Below are 22,579 nucleotides of genomic sequence, written 5' to 3' on the forward strand. Positions count from 1 at the left end.
TAGAATGGTCACTAGCCGGCGCAATCATCAGTTCGTGTAGAGTTGTCATGACCGGTACAACCTTTGGCTCTTGTTGAATGATCAGTGGACTGCACAACCTTTGGCCCGTGCATCTGTAAAGAGTGTGTGTATAAACCAGAAGTTGTTTGATTCAATTGGGTATCATTGAAAGACTAATGAATGACATGTTATGCGATTGGAAACGAAAAGCTTCTATAATCTGTCCCCAATGATAGCATATATTGACATTAACCAAAGTGCCTTGCTAATAATCGTTAATCGTCAATAGAGGTCATATGAATTATCTATGTTGTCTAAATGCCTCAGTATTTTATTCCATTAATATTTTTTTTTAGTTTTTACATATAGGGAATTAAATATGATGCATTCATCACAAAAATATAATTCTATTGCGTGATGAGCCAAATCGAATTGAATTTTTACGTGGAAAACAACATTGAATCGATAATTCAATACACGAATTTGTCATTTTCTATTGTATCTCAGGATACTGTGCCTCAATACAAAATTCAAAAATGTTTATGTTTATACTGACGGTCCGTCGTCTGCCTATTTGAGGAATAGGATCAAGCTGGACGATTGGATAGGTCAACTGCAACTGATAATTAGCCTTTACTTTCATGCACAAGGAAGTTTTTAAACTATTCCGTCGTTCAAGAATCCTTTGGCAATTGTGTTAAATCCTATGTTGCAAGGGGATAAACCACAACGTTTCCATCCGCCCGCTCCATTGATCGGTATCAGGTAATCGTTTGTCTTCCAAAAAAAGTCCAACGAGCTTACGAGATTCTTTTTCGGAAGTGTGCATTAACCATTTCCATTATTTTCCCTTTCGTCAGCTGCCTTTTTTTGACCTTCTCAAAAGATATTAAATTTTAATATACAGATTCCAGGAATGGAATTTGCTCACTATTTAGGGTACTGGTGTTCTGTCTATACACCGACGTTCATTAACATTACCTTTCTTTACACAATGTTGCCTTTTGTTAAGTGAATTTCAATTCCCGTTTTTATTCTACTAAACAGGAAAATACTAAAGAAATTTAACCAGGGTATCGACAAACAAAACAACTGGCTAAAATTTGATATTTGTTTTAGAAAATCTGTACATAAGAAAAATATAACACACGAGAATAAGCATAGCGATTTTTTGACCCTCTGCTTTCATAAATTATCATTGGGATGTGGTGCTGCAGAACTAGAGTGAAGAATGTTGCCCCAATTTCTGGACGAAGATTATCGGGTTCATAAGTTTTTTTTTCCTTTCTAGCATTGCGTTCTGTCCGTTGTAGGATTGGGCGATCTCTAGAAAATGATCGATCTTGCTGGATCGATTTTATAAACGGCGCAGGGATCGATTCACTGATTAAATCAGCACATTTGCTGAATCGACCTTTGAAAAATCGAATGCCTTTTTTTCAATTTATTTACTTCTTCTATATAAATATTGTCTTTTCCTTAAACATGAAATAAACATTTCACATTTCTATTCAAACATCAATGGCATTTCAGTTTGGTTCTCAGAATAAAGATCACAAAAAAACTTGGAAACATAAGATAAATACCCTGGAGAATGCATTTTTTCTGGACTTTCAAGTTTTTTTGCGATCTTCATTCTAAGAATCAAACTGAAATGCCTTTGATGTGATGATAAATAAATTAATTGAAAATTAATATTAGAAATTCAACAACTCCGCTAAAACTCCGCTGACAATAATCTCGTTGAATCAAATCGTATCATGCGCCTGGCATTTAGTCGAAATCTTTGTAATAGTCCCAGTTCTAGAAAAGAACGCTTCAGCTGGACCTGATGTCACCATCCCATCTCGTCACAATTTTCACTGTCAGCCTAGTGAATGTGATGGTGTAAATATAGTTTGTGACCACTTGTTTTGTAACAAAACTCTTTTTTCCTAAGTTTACGACCACTAATTTGGCAACCTTGAAAGGGATCCAATGTTCATAAAATTTGTCAAGCGGTTTTGGTGAAAATCAATGTTCACTGGAAACAAATTTCGATCCGAAAAATCGGAAATCGGAGAAGGAAAGATCGATTTTTAAATAACGATCCAAGATCGCCCAATCTTTTTCACAATCCCTAATTTGACAATCTATATATATATATTATATATATATATATATATATATATATATATATATATATATATATATATATATATAAATCTCGTGTCACGGTGTTTGTTACCAAACTCCTCCGAAACGGCTCGACCGATTTTGATAAAATTATACTCAAAATACTTGGTAGGTATGAGAATAGGTTGTAAACTATATATGATACCGGTAGGATACCGATAACCATACATTTAATACCGAATAGGGTGGCTCTATGCAGAAAAAAAGATCTGGATATTTTTTTCAAAAATTTGACCTCATACCATACATATAACCTTAAATTTTGACCCCAATTCCCTATTTTTAATTGCGATTTTATTATTTTTGTGTCAAAAATATTCTAATAATTTAACCGTTGTTCGTTTTTTCAACAGAACGAATTTATTTAAGTTGTTCCAATGACTGATGGCGTAACGCCCACTTCATTGAACATCCATCTACAAATACACAAGTAACATCAATTCATCTAAAGCAGGGAACATCTCCGACGAGCTGGAAGCCTTTTTGAATGAGCACAATGAATTATCGAAATTCTTCAAATCACATTTGCTCGGATTACAAAATGACAATCACGCTATTGCCATCAACCCTGATAAAACATCAGCTGGAGAGCACTTGTGTAGATCCAAAGCACAAGCGCTGCTTTGGAACCATGATAGCACGGTGACACGGGAAATTTAATGCGAAGAAAAAACAATAATCTGGAATTCATCGTTGACACACACCGTTCATACGACCCACGCTATGTTCTTATTCAATGGCACTAACGTTCCCAAGATTTTCCTTCTCAACGTAGTACTACTTGCGTCATTTTTATTAGTAAATAGTTGAGATTTCTATGACGAACAATACGCCTTGAATGTATTCTGGAGTGGCAAGCTCAAGAATACGCGTGACTACAGTGCAAGTCAGAAGGGTTTCTTTAACGAAAAATCTCTTGCATAAACATTAGACCAACGAGACTCCGTTACAGATACTTAATTCATTATGAACACCATTTCTCATTTTGATTTAATATTTATGAACATGCGACGAAACTAACAAACAAACAGAGGCGCGCCCTACATATTGTTGGTTGTATTCTGTTGAATACAACTTATTTTGACCATTGTTTCGCGACAAGGCGAATTAATTTAAGAGTGTAAAAGTGGATTTCGATCGAATTGTAAAATCCGATCACTCATATGGATATATGAATATTGAGTTCTACAAATCGGTGAAGAGTAATAAAAACATCCATGAATAAAGGAAACAATATGGCTGTGTTTCAAACTTAGATTACCGATGTGAATACTCCTCGATTGAATGACAACGATAAAATAACGCGATTCCAAACAGGCCGATTAATTTGAACGTTTTCCAATTTATGAACGAGACCAAGCTGTTATAAACTAAGCCATGTTGAAAATCACATGCACGTATTTTCTAACAAGGAGACAGCAATAAATATTGATTTTTTATATTTCATTTTTTCTACTTTACGACAAACTTATATTACTTTTTTCAGTTGACGTTTAACTTTTAAGAGATCAAACATGTCAGTTACGTTAAGGAAATACACCAAGAAACATCATATAACCTTTCGTTCAAATCATTTAATTCGTTTTTTTATCGGTCACATTCGATTTATTTTAAAGATCGTTAAAATATTCAAACACACTTACAATACATTAGTGTGTTTTATTCAACACCCAAAATATTCACTAGAAATAATTTATTTGGCAGAACAACGTTTGCCTGGTCAGCTAGTATGTTTATAAAATTTGTCAGGTGGTGTGATTTAAACCGATGTACATTGAAAAAAAAATCTATGATCGAAAAATCGAAGGTAAACGATCGATCCTAACGATTTTTTCGGATACAATGGATCGATCCAGAAAATCGGAAATCGAAATAGAAAAGATTGATTTTTTGAAAATCGATCCAAGATCGCCCAATCCAAAGTCCGTTGGGAAGTAGGTATTAGTCTGAATATTTCCGGTTTTTTCAATTTGTACCCTAAATATGCGAAGTTTGAACTTTAACCATAATTGCCGTAAACCAAACACTTGAAAAACGACAACGACCTCAAACATTCAATGGAATACAAAATCAATTTTATTCAAAAACAGTCATGCATCTTCCATACTTTTCCCATGGAGTCAGCAAAAAGCGCTTCTTGATTATAGTATTTATTTTGACGAAAGCACTTTTATTTAGAGCCAACTGAATCAAATGTTCGTAAATAATCGGTGAAATCGATGAAATAAATAAATATGAATTAGGTTTGCATGAAAATCATTTACCACCTCAATTGACCCCTAGGCGAAAAGACCGCTCATCCATTTTCTCCCCCAGAGTCTCTTAATTCTCCCCAAATCACCCATTAGATTATGACCTTGTTTCATAAATTAGTAGCGCGAATCATGCGAATTCCATCAGCAGAACGCGCAATATATTGTCGTGAGATAATTCTCCACTTCTCTTTCCCCACACTGATTCAAATCCATGTCTAAATCACCATCATCAGTGTCTACGATTTGGCTAATAATAGCCATAGCGCACTTTCGTCTAAAATTTCCCAACGAATCAACAAAAATGCCACACCAACTGCTGAGGTAAAAACTTTCCCGTTCATCCGCTTCCGCTGTCTGCGTGGCTGAAAAGGTTAACGATTTGTTCAGCCTTCTTTGGTCTCTTCAAATCCCATAAGTTCGCGAGCTAATTTACTCTATGATCGTTTCCTAATTTTATTAGAGCTACTTCGACTCAGCCATACGAAGTGCCATCGCGTGAGGCGCTTCGAAAAAGTTTCTACTCCTCCAGGTAGGAACTAGTTTGAACAAAACAAAAAAAAAAGGTAGTGGCGGTCATCGCCCAAATTTGGGTCAATTTTGTTTCAGTTGTTCGCGTTTTGCTGAAGTTAGTGGTGTAACTAAGGCTTAACAATAGCTTTTCTAATGATGAATGCAGCGTGGTAGGTAACGCCTGCGGAATAAATTATTATTTACAAAATATTTAATACGATTAAAAATAAGCATCCCTGTCAAAGTTTGATATTTCCCAAGAGAAAAGTCTTGAACTTGACCGTGGTTGTGCCAATGGCTAAGGCCAAAGTCGGCACAACACGTAGCGGGAGGAATAAAGGTCACCGCGCTTAGTCGCTAGCGGCAGCCTGTGGAGCACCGAAACTGGAAACAATGCTGTTGAACTCAATCGCTAACAGCGAGCGGCAACAAAAGCCGCAAACCCATGTTGACCCAGAAACAAAAACAAGACCCGTCGTCGCGTCAGAAGCAACACCACCGAGTTGGAATGTCTACACTACCGCTTTATGCTACGAGCTGTGGAGAAAATCCGTAATTTTATGCTCAGCTCAGCGCGTTCCGAACTGCACCACTGCCATTCACGACGGACAGCCCCTCGAATTGGTTGAAAGTAAACGCGAAGAAAGCACACAATAAAAAAAAGCTCTGATACACACTCAAACGCGAGAGCACATGAAAACATAGGATTCAGAGAGCGGGAGTAGCTCCAGAGCTCGCGCGAAGAGCAACAATGAGATGTACACGATCTCTCTTTCGTCTTCGGCTGGTTCGCCGGGTCCGTTACCATGGAGCCCGATCGTGTTTACAGGTGCCGATTGTATTTGTTTGTCTCGACGAACGAAAGAGACAGTGATACTTTCTCCCTCGGTATGCTGCTGTCCCGCTCTGGCACTTTCCTCACGCTCCACCGGTCGGGTGGAAATGTGGGCAGCAGCAGGCTGGTTCCAGCATCTCTCGCGGAAGTGTGTTAGCAGGTCTTGTGAATAACGGTATATTTTTTTGATCGTCGGCTCATAGTGTAACTCCGTACCGACTGTTCGTGCGGTCGAGTTTGTTTTGTTGTGTCGTTCGCGATGAATACGACCAAACTCTGAGCGGTGGGACGGGAGGTGGCGACTCCATCGTCGTGCGCTGCTGAGTGCTCTTGTGCTTCGCGCTTTGGAAAAAGATTTTGCTATGAGAGGTGTGGTGTTGAAGATGAAACATGCCACGATATTGACTTTGATGAGATGAGTTAATCCTTCTCCTTTTTTAGGGTTTTCAATGATGTTTCCTTGTTTTGTATCTTTTGGGTGTACAAAAAACGTTTAGATTATTAAATCGATCATTGATTTTGGAACTTTCATTCCATAAATGAACTTGTCGTTAATTTAGAAAATGAAATTACATCCAAATGATCTTTACTCTATAATTTGTTAATATTTAGCTATTCCACGCCAAATCAGCCAGCCGCTGACCCAACCCTCTCCGATTTTTTGAAACTTGAATCTTTCTTTCAAAAAATCGTAACTCAAAATCCAGATGTCTGATTGAAATATGTTGTTTGACAAAATTGTTCGGAACTATAGTCAACTCTCCTTAACTCAATATCCAAGCGACCATCGAGCTAGAGAAAAATCAAGTTATTGAGAGAAGAGTGTTTGTAAAATAAATCAAAGGTGCCATGAAATCCATCGAATTAGGGAAAATATCGAGTTACAGAACATCGAGGGAGAAGCTGACTGTATTTAGAAAATAAAACAAAAATTTTAAATGTACTGTTAAAAAAGCTCACTCAAAAGTTGAATTTAATATTAAAACCATTCAAGAAAAATAACATAAAAACTGAAATCTCCATGGGATTCCGCATAAACTTTATACAACGTTTGATCCTAGGACTAGCCGTCCTCGAGATATAACCAATTGAATATAATTAAAATCATGTTCGTGAAATACTAGAAAATGCATACAGTTGCTGTACATTACGACTAAGATTTCGACATCGTAAAGAAATTTCACTAACATTATTTTCACTATGAAAAATGGTTATAACTCGGGAACGGTTAGTCCTAGGATAAAACGTTATACAGGTCGGACTCGATTATATACAGACTAGATTATATATGATTCGATTATATACAATTTCAGACTCGATTATATACAGTCCAAAAAATTTTTTTTTATATCTGAAATAAGACTTATTTCGAGCAAAAATGAAATATTTCAACGTTAAAGTGAGAGTTAATTGGTTATTATGAGTACAGTGGAGTAAAAATAGTGATTTTGGTAGATTCTATGAATTTTTTAATATGATATTGCAGCGAAATTAAAAAAGATAGGAGTTGGGTGTAAAAGAACAAATTGTAGAACGATTAGAAAGTTTTAATTTGGTTGTTAAAAACATTCACGTTTATTATGTAGTTTTTGGATACAATTAAGAATAACATTTAAAAAACTACTGACTTTTAAGTTATTCACTTTTAAAATGCTATTCAAACCACCAAATTTGAAAGTTTCATAACTATTTTCTGTATTGAATTTTCTCATCTTACAAAAGGAAGCCACAGAATAGTAATACGTAGCGTATGACTTATGACTCTACGGGGATGAATCAAAAATTAAATTCCTTCTTTATATACAAAAAACCAAAAATATATGTATATATTTAATGCCAAACCGATATAGTGGTTCTCAGATTTTCGTCAAAAGTGGTAATTTTGTTCTTTGTCGCAAAACATTAGACCCGTATTTTCTTATTTTTTTATTAGGATGCCCATTTTCATTCAAGGGTGGTCCAAAAAATTAAATTTTTCCTTTTTTTTCCAAAAATTATTTTTTTCAAAAATTCATAACTTTTGAACTACTATACCGATTCAGATGATCGATATATCAAATTAAAGTCAACCACCTGATCTTAAATACTTTATGCTATACCTGCATAAAATTCGAATTCTGCTCTCGTTATTATTGATTGTATTCGTTTTTTATTCTTTTCGTAGTCTCGGGACCAAAAGCGCTATATTTTTTTATATTTTTTTTATTGGAAAGCTGAGGATTTTTCACACAACATATGTCGGAATCAGAGAGGCGTTTTTCTTCGTTTTTGAGTTATGATTTTTCAAAGTTTACCGATGGTTCGAAAAATCAATTTTTTCCTCTTTTTTCCAACACAAAAATTCATAACTTTTGATCTATTGAACCGATTCAGATGATCGACACATAAAATTAAAGCCAATTACATAAAATTAAAGCCAATTACATAAAATTAAAGCCAATTAGATAGTCTTTTTTGAAAAATAATAGACTTGCAAAAAAAAATGGATTTTGATTTCGTAATTATTTATTGTATTAGTATTTTTTAGTTTACATGGTTTCGGGACCAAGGATGCTATGTTTTTTATATTTTTTCTTGGAAGCTGAGGTTTTTTACATAACATATCCAAAAATCAGAGATGTATTACTTTTTGTTTTTAAGTTGTGATTTTTCAAATTTAACATGTTTTCAGTCTTCGTTCAATATTTCTATGCGACTAGACTGGATGTATGCGACTAAAATGCAATTAATTGGCAAATGTGTCATTTCTTCAAAAAAGTCTAGCTAATTGGCTTTAATTTGATATATCAGTCATCTGAATCGGTCTTGTAGTTCAAAAGTAATAAATTTTTAAACAAAGTCATTTTTGGAAAAATAGTGAAAAATGATATTTTGGACCATCGGTTAAATTTGAAAAATCATAACTCAAAAACGAAGAAAAACGCCTCTCTGGTTTCGACATGTGTTATGTGAAAAATCCTCAGCTTTTCAGAAAAAAATATAAACAAATATAGCACTCTTGGTCCCGAGACTATGAATACAATAAAAAAACGAATACAATCAATAATAACGAGAACAAAATTCGAATTTTCCGCAGGTGTAGTATTATCAATGGATGTCTGGCGCCTTCCAATTCCCGTTGTCGTTGAGCGATAATTGAGTAATGCTTCAAATCCAATGTTGCCAACTAAAGACATCACAATCAAAATACCAGGTATTTGTCCGGTGATATAAGTTTCTTCATCTTCATTTATTGAAGATAGTATATTTCCTCTTCCAGTTGTTCCTGTGGCCGAGTAGGTAGCGTCCGGGTATTATCATGCCGGATGTTCGGGTTCGATTCCCGATCCGTTACGTATGGTTACGAGTATTATACAGCTCGAAACTCAGAATACATTCAAGGCGTTATATTCGGCATAAGACATTTCAACTAAGTACTACTAATAAAAAATGACGCAAGTAATACCGACGTTTAGACGGCGGAAGTTCCGCTGGAGACGTTAGGGCCATTCAAGAAAAAGAAGATATTTTTCTCTTGATCGGTGTACAATGAAGTAATTGGTTGAAACCATCGTTGAACTGCATGAGAATGTAACCACTAAATAATATGGTGCTATTGCATCAATGCTCTTCTGCTCCGCCCCGGGCATTAATCCATTTCGAGTTCCTCGTCTTTTCTCCTGATGAAATCTTTTTAATCCACGGCATTTTATTCACTTCCTGGCGCACCTTCAGGTCCACCCAACACAAAGGGATAATTACATCGTGGCACATATAATTTTCTCCCCATTCCGCCAATACCGGCGCATTCCGGACCCGTCGAATTCTCTTTCATTTCACTCGGTTGCAGATTCCCTGGTGCCCGATTATCTCATGCTTTCTCCTTCATTCCATTCCAGTACCGATTCCACCGATCCCTCGCGCCAATTCCTAACGAGAACCGAGAAGCGGGATTAGGTTGAAAGCGAATTTTTGCTTTCTGTTTTGCTCTCTCTTTCTGTGCCAGCGCCTTGTGTGCGCGTGTGTATGGGTGTGTGTATGTGTGCAGGAAACGACTCAAAACGAAAAGCGAAAAAATGGGTCAATCGCTTTTTTCACGTCCGTTGGGGTAACTGCGCGCAAACTCGACATCGAGAGCGCACCGCCGCCGCCGAACGGGAAAATGAGTGGCTGGCGAAACCGGATGCGCAACACACGGCGACGGCGGAAAACATACGCGCGTTGAAGACCTTCCCCGGATTTTTCTTCGTTTGTTTTCCCCTTTATTTATTTATTTTTATTTACTGTGCGAGTTCACGTCTTACGCCGATTTGCGTCGAATGTTTGCTACCGGAATGGGAGGGAAATTTATCTGCTTTGCTGGAATGGAAATAGAAATGGTAAAATGACCTTCTTTGTGCACACTTGGTTTTCCTCCCCGCTGCGGGGACGAAAGTTATTTTCATAATTAGGGTATTCACTTTCATCATCGTTAACCCGCACTGTTCTTGCTGCAATTCTCGTTCTGTCCGCATCAAGAGCGTTTGTATAATATCAGCGTACTTCCCAGCTCTCAAAGACATTTATTGTTTGAAAAGAAAATAATCACAGATTCGACTAGAAAGTAGCCACATTTTCCAACACATCCGAAAACAGAGCCGTATATTTCTTATTTTATTATTTTGTAACTGTTCGTCCCTTTGATCAACGCTCTCCTGATAAAAAGCTCAGCGTCGGTCCCAAGGAACCTAGAATTCTTAAAAATGCACTTCGTAATTTGAGGTTGAAAAAGCAAGATTTGCGCCTCGTCATTGCTGGAAGCCGCCGAATAAAAAATCCTACCATCACTGGGAAATAAATTCATCGAGTCTGATCATGTATTTCTTAACTAGAAGACAAACAGTAGAGGCTGTAGATCGCACTCAAAGAATTAGAGGAACAGAGTACAAAGTCGAAATTTTTAAGTGACAATGTTAATGTTGATGTAGCGATAGAACTGTGAAGTTTGGTTTAACTCATTAGCATTAGAAATTGGTGTAATTTTGATACTAGATGTTCAAGATCGGCAGCACCACCATTCCGCCAATTGGAATCGCACTCAAAAAAAGAGTTCAAACGATGCAAAGCAGGGATTGAACCAATGCCGGCTGGAATGCAAGAGAACGCTATCCACACAGCCACTGGTGCTGTTGTACAAATAAGTGAGAATATTCTACAACATTATAATATGAAGTTGGATCTTAAAAGTATACATGGAAAGTGTTTTCGAGGAGTAAAAAGGAAAGCATAAACGTGAATATTCTGAGTATGAGTATTCGTGGGCCATGTATGTGTCAAAGTATGCGGAAAGGGTTAACGCGTGCTTATTTGCAATGTGTCTCTTGTGTGGCTTTCTCATATTGCTCTTAAACTCTTAACACGTTGAGCCCCGTTACGGTCCATAGGGGCTGATGTTGAGCTTTTCATTAAATAATCGTAAATCACTGGGACTGACAATTTTAAAATAAGGAAATAAAAAAAAAAGTTGCCAAAATAGTGGGTGGATTTCAAATTTGTACATACATTTAACTTAATAATTCATGTGACATTTACGCAAGGTATGAATAAAATTATGATATGATTGAAATTATTAAACACTTTTTCAACGGTAGAACTTCTAACTTTTTTCTTAGCTCGAGACCTTACGAGCCCTAACGGTTGTTCAGTTGGCATCGCTGTGGTGTTGTTTTAGATACTCTTGAACTTCAACGATTATCTAGAATTCAATTCAAATTCTTCAGATGGCATCTGGTTAACGACCTTATGGGCTTTCCACGGTACGACACTGGAGCCCGATGACTAGTATACAGTGCTTGGAGCTTCGAAATTGACGGAAGGACAACTCTTAAACTGAGTTCCATAATATTTATAATTGATTTTGGATATTTATACCTTAAATGGGAAATGAGGAAGATATAATTGAAACGTTAATTGTTGCAGGCCGCCCAACGAAAAATCGCGAAATCACTGGGAGAATATTCATCGAATTTGATCGTCCATGATCATGTATTTCTAAACTTTAAAACAATCAGAAGAGACAAGAAACTGATGTGTGACGTATTGAATAATACGCTAAGGGGTTAATAGATGGGTTTTGATTTTTAATACACAAATTGATAGGAAATATCTTTAGCATTTATTTTGTATATTTATACATATTTTTTAGAAACAGACAAGTAACCAATGCACAATGGTCCAGGAGTTGCATTCAAGTGGAAATTAGCATATAGAGCTCGACAGTTATTCTCTAGATAAAAACTGTCTTCGACAAAGTTGTTACATATAATAGAGCACTCAATTTTATGTTATAAAAAATAGGGTGACCACAATTGTCGATGAAATAAAAAATCCAACTCTCTTATCTCTATAGTTAGAGGTAAACATAGTTCGACAATGTTGTAGTTTCAGTTATTTGAGACATCTTTGTAGAACAAAGTTTTTTTTTCTAACTCTTGCAATAACCGATATAGCGCCTTCTTCCTACGTTGCGTTAGTGTCACCATGAAAAAATTGATTTTTTGCTCTAACTTTTATATTTCACATTCTACATATAAACTGTCTTCAAAAGACTTTTAGAGTTTTTAAATACAAACATTTTTCGATGCAGAGCTTGTCAATATCTAAACTTTACTCAAAGTTATTGATGTTTCTTCCCAAAAAATACTCTTTCTGCAATTGTTTGTCATTCTTTCTGGGGCAAAAATAAACAAAGTTTATTAGCGGCATTTAAAAGAGCAGAGCTCACTCTGCATGATGTGTGATTTTCAAAAATATGTTATTTTTCGTGTTTGAGTAAATCAAAATTGAAATCATGAGTTTTCGGGTAAAAACCCATCAATAACTTTGAGTAGGATTAAGATATTGACATGTTCTGCACCGCAAAATTTTGGCCTTGATAAGCTCTAAAAGTCGTATGAAGACAGTTTTGATGTAGAATTTGAAATATAAAAGCCCCTAATGCCACTTAGGATAAAAGCGCTAAATCGATTATATTAAAAGATAGGAGAAAGTTTTTTTTTGTTCTACAAAGGTGATTAAAATAATTGGGGCTACAATATTGTGAAACTATGTTTATCTCTATCTATAAAGATAAGAAAGTTATTTTTTTTATTTCATCGACAATTTTTGTCACCATATTTTCAATAACATAAAAATGAGCGCTAAATCACATGTAACAACTTTGTCAAAGACAGTTTTTGACTAAAAAATAATTATCTCCCACAAAAGTGTTTTTTTTTTAACTAAATTGCATTAGGGTAACCATGAAAAACCGGTTATTTTACTCTAACTTTTATATTCAAAATTCTACATCGAAATTATCTTCGTACGCTTATCAATACCAACATTTTGCGATGCAGAATTTGTCAATATCTTAATACTGCTCAATTTTTTTCGATAAGTTTTCACCCAAAACGTCATGATTTCAATTTTAATTTACTCAAATACAAAAAATAACATATCTTCGAGAATCACATATTTTATAGAGTGAAATTTGTTCTTTCAAATTCCGTCGACAAACATGTTTGTCCCATAAAGAATGGCAAGCAATTGAAGAGAGCGTATTTTTTGGGAAGAAATATCAATAACTTTGAGTGTTGAGGTATTGACAGGTTCTGCATCGCAAAATGTTTGTATTAGTATGTTCTAAAAGTCTTTAGAAGACAGTTTGAAACATAAAAGTTAGAGCAAGAAAACAGTTTTTTTCATGGTGACCCTAACGCAACGTAGAAAAAAGGCGCTATATCGTCTATTTCAAGAGATAGAAACAAACTTTGTTCTACAAAGATGTCTTAAATAACTGGGACTACAACATTGTCGAACTATGTTTACCTCTATCTATAGAGATAAGAAAGTTAGATTTTTATTTTATCGAAAATTTTGGTCACCCTATTTTTGGCAACATGAAAATGAGCGCTCTATTATATGTAACAACTTCGTCGAAGACTAGAGAATGACTGTCGAGCTCTAAATGCTAATTTCCACTTAAATGCATCTCCATGGTGCAATGTAACGAATGAAATAGCTAGGTTTTTCCGATTTAACTCGTCGCTCACATTCTCTCACAACGCAACAAATAACATTCTTACGTACAATCCGAGCGCCATGAAATAGCTAGGTTTTTCCGATTTAACTCGTCGCTCACATTCTCTCACAACGCAACAAATAACATTCTTACGTACAATCCGAGCGCCATACATGGTAAGATGATTCTTTCTTCGATGTCACGTTGCATCGAGCAAGAGGTAGGGGAAGGGTGGTAAAGACGGACACCTTAGGCGAAAGTTGATTTTTTTGAAGAATTTCACAAAAAATACATACGAGGGTCACTATTTATATTTCGGGAATAGGAACAAAAACAAATAGTTAAGCTGCGAATATATTTTTATTGTTTTTCAAAGTACTCGCCACGATGATCGATACACTTTTGCATGCGCTTAAACCAATTTTCAAAGCATTTATTCCAATCGACACGAGCCTTTTTTTTTGAGCGATTGTCAAATTATGTGGGATCCAACGTGAACATAATTTTCGCACAACTAAGTGTTCATGTAAAATCGCATGGTTCCCGGAATAAATCGCCACAGAAAACGACTGCAACAGAAACCACCGCTTATAAAATGTGTAGTAGGCTATAAATATTGTGGCGCGGTATTGTATTTCAAAACAAGAATTAACCGGGCAAACGTATCGCCCCAGGCAAACGTAACGCCCCGGGCAGACGTATACCGTCCGACGCTCGCTAGAGCTCGGTCGGACATTGCTAAAGGATCGTATCCTATGTTTCAAACTAACCGGGCAATCAGTGGATCCCAGGTTTGCGTGCGAGACACCGCCGCTTCCGACGGCGGGTCGGCGGTGGACTCGGATTGCGTCATCTTGGCGGCATGGGCCGCCTCGATTCCTTATCCTCGCCAAATGGGGACTTCGTCCCCATTACATTGTCCTCAGAATAAATTTCGAAAAACGAGAACAAGAGAATAAATTTATAATAGAAATGTGAGGCACATGATGTTTTTCCCGCGCCAAATATTTCTAGCCTACTACACTTTTTCTAAGCGGTTGTTTCTGTTGCAGTTGTTTACTGTGGCGATTTATTCCGGTCACCAAATCGCATATATGCTGGTGGAACTAATGCTTAGGGATGCCTCAATCTCACAATAGGTTACATGACGATCTTGCTTAATCATTTCGTGCACAGCATCGATGTTTTCTGGAACTACAGTCGATTTTGGACGACCTTCACGAAACTCGTCGGACAGCGAACTACGACCACGATTGAATTCACTATACCAGCGATACACAGTGGTTTTTGATGGAGCTTCATCGCCAAAAGTCAAATTAGGTTGATTGACGTACTCTTGTTGTGATAATCCACGTCGAAAGTCGTAAAAAATCATCGCACGAAAATGTTCACGATTCAGTTCCATTTTTTTGCCGAGACCAAACTTTCAACTAAATATAAAATAAACAAATAGCGTCCGTATGACAAAATGTTCTGAGTACGTATATCGTCAAAAATGTCAAACTTTACGATGGAACCGTCAGATGGACTCACATGACATCAGTGTTGCCAATTCCCGAAATATAAATAGTGACCCTCGTACTTATCTCACCACAAATTGATAGCCTAAGTCTCTTTTTATGGTAAAATTTGTTTTTGAGGCAGAAATTTTGGTAAATGAATGTGTCCGGCATTTTTGTAAAAATAAGAATGAGTCGGGAAAGATGGACTGCTCGGGTGGGAAAGGTGGACACCAACTGAAAAGTCGAACGTGTAATTACAGCAGTATTGGAAGATTTATGCTTGAAAACCGTCGAAAATTGGGTTCAGCGTCTGGACTTTTGCAAATGTACGAGTAATGTGGCCATTGAATACAATAGAGTCTTTTCTTTCATTTGTCCGCCATAAAATTTATTTACGAATACACATTCTAAATACACACGAATACACAAAACTAAAAATACGTTTTATTACATTTGTCTCAAATTCCGAACAGCGAAAATGCATTTTTTTTAAATCAACTTTTAAGCTATCAGACCTAGACCTTGCGTTTTTGCCTCAAAAATCGAGACAAAAACTTTCACCTAAATTTTATTTTTCAAAATATCAGAAAAATCCTACGTACAATGACAGGTCGGCGGGCGGATGTCGTCTATAAACGACGCTCGTAGTGAAAGGGTTAACGTCCTGTTTGGTTGCTTGTTTGCTCGGTAAGAACCAAATCCTGTTCTCTGATGTATTCCATTGCGAGTTTTTGTTCGACAGTCCATGTTCTGCTTTAATGCTTCTTAACAATTAACACCAATTCAGCTGACGATCGTAAATTGCACTACGGGGGTTCGTTTGAACGCTGGGACTACTCTGTTCCGCTCACGGAAACATCCATGCACATTACACACGGTACATTAGGTGATATCTGCTGTTTTGCGATTGTCGCACCTAATCACGTTGGATTTTCAACGTGAGTGTGTTAGATTAATTTTCTTCTCTCGTCTTCCAATTGGAAACCCTTCTAACTCACTGCACGGAAAGCGGCGAAACCACCGACTGCACAAACCGTCCTTAACCTTCCTATACTCGCGTACAGGTTTGACAGACCAATCATCAATGAGATGGCTGAATTAAATGACTATTAAAACTCAATGAAGTTAAAGAAAAAATGTTTTCTGGAGTTTCTTCACTCAATTATATCTTTTTCTTTGAGTAAATACTAATAACACCTAAAAATACACAATAGCAATATCACAGAGACGCGCACAGTCTAGAGTACACAAATTTCGATTTTTCGCCCGAGTATAGGAGTGTTGAAGTGAGAAAACATGTTTCTCACATAAAAAAATACATACAGGGATTCGCCTCTAACTAGACATCTAGCTAATTGGACAGACCTGTAATGCGACACGAATAATTGAACATTTTTGTAAGCATCCCTTGTGCAAGGTTGTACAACACTATAAACTTTTAGAAGTGTTTTTAACTATTTTACTAGATTATGTATTTTGCACAATTTTCTGATGGTTATTTGTTAGATTTTCAATGATTTTCCTGTTTTAATTTGTTTTTTACATTGTATTGTGTTTGTTGTTGTGTTCAATTGTCTCCAATGTTCAAAATTGGAGTTCTATTTTTCCGGAGTCACAAAATGCTTCCAAGACGTGGTTCCTTCGTAAAACTCGCCAATAACAAGACGTCGTCGCCACTAGATGTCGACACTGTACCACATGTCCAATTACAGGTTACAATCACTTATGATGTGACACTGAATGGTGCCTCGGTATGATCAACTAGAGGAATATATCTGTATATCAGAAATCTCTCAGGCGGTAATAGAAGATCATATTTGATGAACAAATCCTTCTACACATATGGTCGAATTTCAACAACGACAGACCTAAAGAACTTTTTTTGTTTCGGGCACCGCTTGCCTTAAACATGCTCTACTTCAAAAAGTATGCTAAGTAGGAGGATTCTGTTGCTTTCATTTGAAAGATGAGATACATTATCATTTAAAAGATCATTTAAAACAGATCTTGGTGATTGAAGGCTCAGAATCTTCAAAAAAAATAATTTCCACTCCACTTTACTTTTAATAGCCAATCAACTTTTATCTTAACGTTGATATATTTTACCTTCAAATAAATTTCAACTGTATATAACCTAGTCCAAAATTGTATACAATCAAATCATATATAATCGAGACTGACCTGTATTATTTTTCTTATGATCAGTTGTAGTAATTTCTTTTCAGAAACTCATAAATTTAAAACCTCATGTTTGATTGGAATGTAATATTTGACTAAGTTGTTGGAGCAATGATTCATGTACTTATACAGGAGTTTTGAATCAAACATTTGGTTCCAATAATATATATTTTCAACATTTCGTTGGTTTTCAAAGGCATAGGCGAAGGCGAAGGCATTATCAAGGTGCTATTATTGCTAGTTTAAACAAAGAAAACTTTCAATATACTACAAACTAGTTTAAATTTCTAGAGAAATCAAGTTTTTGCTACGAATCCTCTTTTCGATGAATCCTGTTTCTTATCTCGAAAAATGAAAACTTTTCGTGATTATCTTTTATCTTGAATGAAATATTGTTCGAAATATTCAAGTTATCCAATATTCCAAAATTTACGGTGACACCTCGACTTTATACCTGAAGATTACATCTTCCGAGCGCCAAGAATCAAGTAAACGAATAGAAGTTGGTTCATATTCACTCAAACAAGTGGTATCTCTGATAAGTTGAAATGAGATACAACTATTTGTTCCAGTGAATTAACATGGTACTACTATGACTCCTATCATTAGCGGATGCATCCAATAATTATAATCCACCAATTTTTCACAATCTTCATCTCATTTCAATATGCGACGCGAGCCGGTTGAACACACCACGAAAACCTGCTTCTATAATCCCAAGTGTCAATGCTTTTCCATGTTCCAAAATGATTCCCCGTTAGCTATTAATATGACACCAATTCCCAAAGACAAAACGGCACGACGAAATTAGAGAAAAAATTCTGATAACAAAACCAAACGCTGTCTGTCCACACACTGAAGAAGCATCTTGTGCGGATCGATATCAGATGGAAAGACAAAAAAAGCGGTGGCCGAGAAGTGTAGGACAAAGTGAACGGTACCCCACACTCAGCGATTTGACGGAGCGAAAGAACCATCTTGAATAAATATGAATATTGATTTAGAAGGAACGAACGACCGGAGCCGGTGCATTCGTGGGGAACCGGTGCTTCTGGGGAAGATCGATGAGGAGGTGTGAACAGCGATTTGTTTGTTTTTTGAATGGCCTCTCTCAGATTAGCATTCCACCCAATTTCGTACATTTTCATAAGCGATTTGGAGCTAATTTGAATAAGCTGTCGGTCAGCTCAAATGCTAAGTCAACCAATTTGGCAATCAACGGCGAACGGTGCTTTCAATGATGCGTGTTGCATACTTTGTGCTTGAAAATGAATAACCTGTCCATGAGATGAATTTAGCGTAGTTTGTAGAGTAGTGTCAAATCTATCCCAATAATTCCTCTATCAAATTAGTTGAACTCTATTTGAAACATGGTACTAATAACCCTTTTCTTACTTCTGTTTGCTTCCAGGTGTGATCATGAAGTTCCGAACGTCGCTTCTAACGACAAACGATTTACCTAGAATTCGCTGAAGATTCGTACTGGCGACGAAAAAGGCGCGTGCGAAAAGCGAAACAAACTATATTCCCTTAATACTCACATGGTCAACTGCAATATGAGCAACCAAAACGATTCCGAGGTTGAGAGTTTGCTGATGAGTCCCTGCTGGAACCAGTCGTCAAGTGTGCAGGATCAATACCTGCTCGATGGTCACAAGCTGCTACTGGAAGCAGACTTGGAATCGCTACCGAGCGATTCCGAAACGCAGAAAAGTTCGATGGATGTGTTGGAGAACCTGCTGCTGAACTCGAGTTCGATTAATAGCAGCAATTCGAGTAGCGATGGGGACGTAAAACCGTTGCCTTCGTTCACCTCCTTCAATACGGGACACTTATCTATCAATGGAATATCAGGGTATCACTATACGGCAATCGCCCAGCGATTGCCAGAAGAGAACAACAACTACCCACAGAATTCGTTTCAGAACGGAACGAACAATGGAAGCAATGGTGATAACAATATAGTTTCCTCTTCCACTTGTTTGCCGGATTCAGTGTTGAATCCGGACAGAAATGGCGCCGATAGCTGTCTACAAGATGTAAAATTATTTTCGGACAGTTCAATTGATGGCAAAATCTATTCGACGAACGCAGATAGCTGCGTGATAAGCGGGCCAGCCTCGGTTACAGGAGCGAGAATATTCGTCGACTCTAAAGAGCTGTCCGAGTATGACATGAGTTCGATTGAGGATATTGCTGCGATCATCGGTTCGGCGATAGCAGACACTACAGTACCGAACAACAAAATAGAGAAGGAGGACGGTAACGATACGAGAGATTCGTGGATGGATTTGGATGCATGGATAGAAGGAACCTGCACGACGCCGGACAGTAAATTGATTGTATCCCAACAAGATAGCCTAAGCGAACTTATCCTACCTCATTCTCCCGCGCATCCTGGTTCAACGCTGCAGAGTTTACTGACGCATGGATATATGCCCCTGCTCCAGAATCGACTCCAGAATGGGCCCCCAATCAAGATTGAAACTCCCACCTCAACGTCATACTGTGGCGAACTAATATCGACTTCAACTAGTCCACCGGGTTCGGTAGTATCCACTACCGACAACCTAATCCTCAACGGAAGGTACCTGCAGAACCATCAGAACTTCGCCCTCAGTATGGGCATCAAACCGGACGGCCTTTGTAGTCCAGAACTCATGAGCAATTACCCGCATACCACAACAACGACTCCATCGACACCAAAAAATAAGCGACGGCCCCACAAACAATCCAAATCGAACGGTCATGGGCATCAACAGCTGCAGCAGGTTCCATCGCAGCAATCTCAGCAACAATCTTCCTCCCTCCAGCAATCTCACCAGCAGCAAATGTCTGCAGCGGCGGCGGCAGCTGCTGCTGCTCAATCTCAGGCTGCCCTTAGCTTTCAAGCGGCCAGTGAACTCAGTGGTCTACTCGGAAAGGACAAACCGGTACACCGATGTAATATCTGCAACAGAGGCTTCCTTAACAAAAGCAACATTAAAGTTCACCTGCGAACGCACACTGGCGAGAAGCCTTTCCGCTGCGAAGTCTGCGCAAAAGCGTTCCGTCAGAAGGCCCATCTCATCAAGCATCAACAAATACATAAACGAATCGGGAGGGATTGACCATTAACAGCAGTGGTGGTATCGACGGCATCTTCCTCCTCCTCCGGCACCGTATCCGGTCCAGGACGGAAGAGATCTTCTACCGCCTACTGCGCCCAAAATAGTAGCACCCTCAATGGTCTTTTCAACCACCAGCAGCATTCAAACCACGAACCGCAGCACCACACACACCACCAGCACACGAACCATCACCTGCCCTCGTCCCTAGTAACGTCCGGTGCCAGTGGGACGACTTCCAACGGAGTGGGACTATCCAATGATGGTTCTAGCTTAAGCAAAAAGTTCCGCTTCGTCCCGTTCACGTGACAAACCTCGAATACGGGACGAAACTCTGTCGCCGCTGGGGTCGATTACGTCAAATCGACCGGTAGCACATTTGAAACGGTACCTCATATTTAGTTTTGTTTTACTCATTCGTTCCCAAAAACCTTCGAATACATCCCAGAGTATTGTACATACCAGTTAATTTATTAGAGCGAATCCCAAAACCTGCCAACGTGTACGCAGCGTAAGCGATATTGAGAACAGTGTTTAGTCTGTAGGTAATTTATTGAATGAAGCATCACAAGAGCATCACCGCGTAATCCGTCCTGATCTTAGCAAAATCTAGCGAATCGCTCAAAGTTAGAAATACTTCGGATAAACATCAATGATGAATACACGATTGAATGAGCGCCATAAAATTCTCATGTAGCAAATTGAAACTGAAAAATGAATGAAGCGAAAGAAACTTTTTATTTAAATGGAATCAAGTAAAACACAAGTGCAATTTTTAACTTTAATATTGTTTTGTTTGTAGGATTGAGATCTGCTGTAGTCTGTAAGTGTTTATCCCTTCCCCTCTTTGCCCCCCGTTTTGTGACAAAAGTGTTGATAGATTTAGTAAGCAAGTATTGTGTACATAGCTCAGTTCATAGCTCCCTAAGAGATCGCAATCTCTTTTTTAGGATTGTATTATGTAGATTCTATAGTTATGCGTATTTTTTAGTTAATAAAATCTCCCGAAATTACTCAACTCGATGTAAATTAGGCAATGGCGGAACAGAATACTTTGGCTCCAAATATAATTTGAGAAGAGAAATATTTTACTTTACAAACTGTTACTCCGAGTGTCGAACAAATCAATTCGTAAAACAAACATATTGGAATGCATGTTTCGTTCTGTAATTTGGCACCTTTATAACAAGAATGGAAAACCTCTAAGAAAATTTAACTTAATGTAGGTGTACTGTATTGACTGGTCTCAGCAATTCATTTTAATTTATTCTCAGCGTAATCCTTTCGAATGGCTAGTTCGATGAGAAGTGGCAGTCTACTAATCAGTAAGAAATAAAATTTACCTTGAAATGTTGAACAAAAACTTGAAAATGCTCTCGTATTATCGAAAGTGCTGAATATCACATCCCTTGCTATTTCACTGCATGATTTTGTTGAACTGTTGTGTTCTTGGCTGTGATTTTTGTTGCATTGAGGCTTCTTTATGGACTCGTTACAAAAACAGGTAAATATTGAAATAATCTGAAATTTTCGACATCGAGGATTATATTTTTATTTCATGTTCGCTGAATCTTCATCGACGCTGAATCATTTCTAATACAATTCATTATCTATTGTTTATTCAGAGAGAACCCACACAATTGGGTCCAGAACAAATCTTAGCAGTCCTAATAGATGGAATAATGGAAAAATGTACCAGACACGACCGCGTTGTTAAAGTAGGACTTCGAAATTATTTCCTTCAATTCGTCTGTTTATGATTTATTTTTTTATTTGTTGTCTCAGAATGAAACAAAATTTGACAATCGATGCTGCCGACTGCATACCGCGAATCCGCAATTGCACATGATGCTATTTTTAGCCAGGCATAAAAATATTCGCGTCGACACATACACAATAAGAAAATCAAAATCAACTTTCTCGTAGCCTTTAAATGGCAGTAAGAATATTATAAAGTTATAGAACCCATTTACACATTGCGATTTGCTGATCTGACA

The 22,579-nt window shown here is 37.4% G+C and overlaps 1 protein-coding gene across 2 annotated transcripts in view; it reads left to right on the forward strand.

The window, feature by feature from the left end:
- LOC129779639 (ichor) overlaps positions 1-21,927 on the forward strand; it is a 60,027-nt gene extending 38,100 nt beyond the window's left edge. For both annotated transcript variants that reach the window (XM_055787225.1, XM_055787226.1), the window contains one exon: positions 18,887-21,927. In XM_055787225.1, coding sequence (XP_055643200.1) covers positions 19,017-20,585 — 1,569 coding nt within the window. In that variant the 5' untranslated portion in view covers positions 18,887-19,016 and the 3' untranslated portion in view covers positions 20,586-21,927. The remainder of the gene's footprint in view (positions 1-18,886) is intronic.
- Positions 21,928-22,579: the final 652 nt, after the last annotated feature.

The sequence above is a fragment of the Toxorhynchites rutilus genome, chromosome 3, assembly GCF_029784135.1.
Source record: "Toxorhynchites rutilus septentrionalis strain SRP chromosome 3, ASM2978413v1, whole genome shotgun sequence".
NCBI classification, from domain to species: Eukaryota; Metazoa; Arthropoda; class Insecta; order Diptera; family Culicidae; genus Toxorhynchites; species Toxorhynchites rutilus.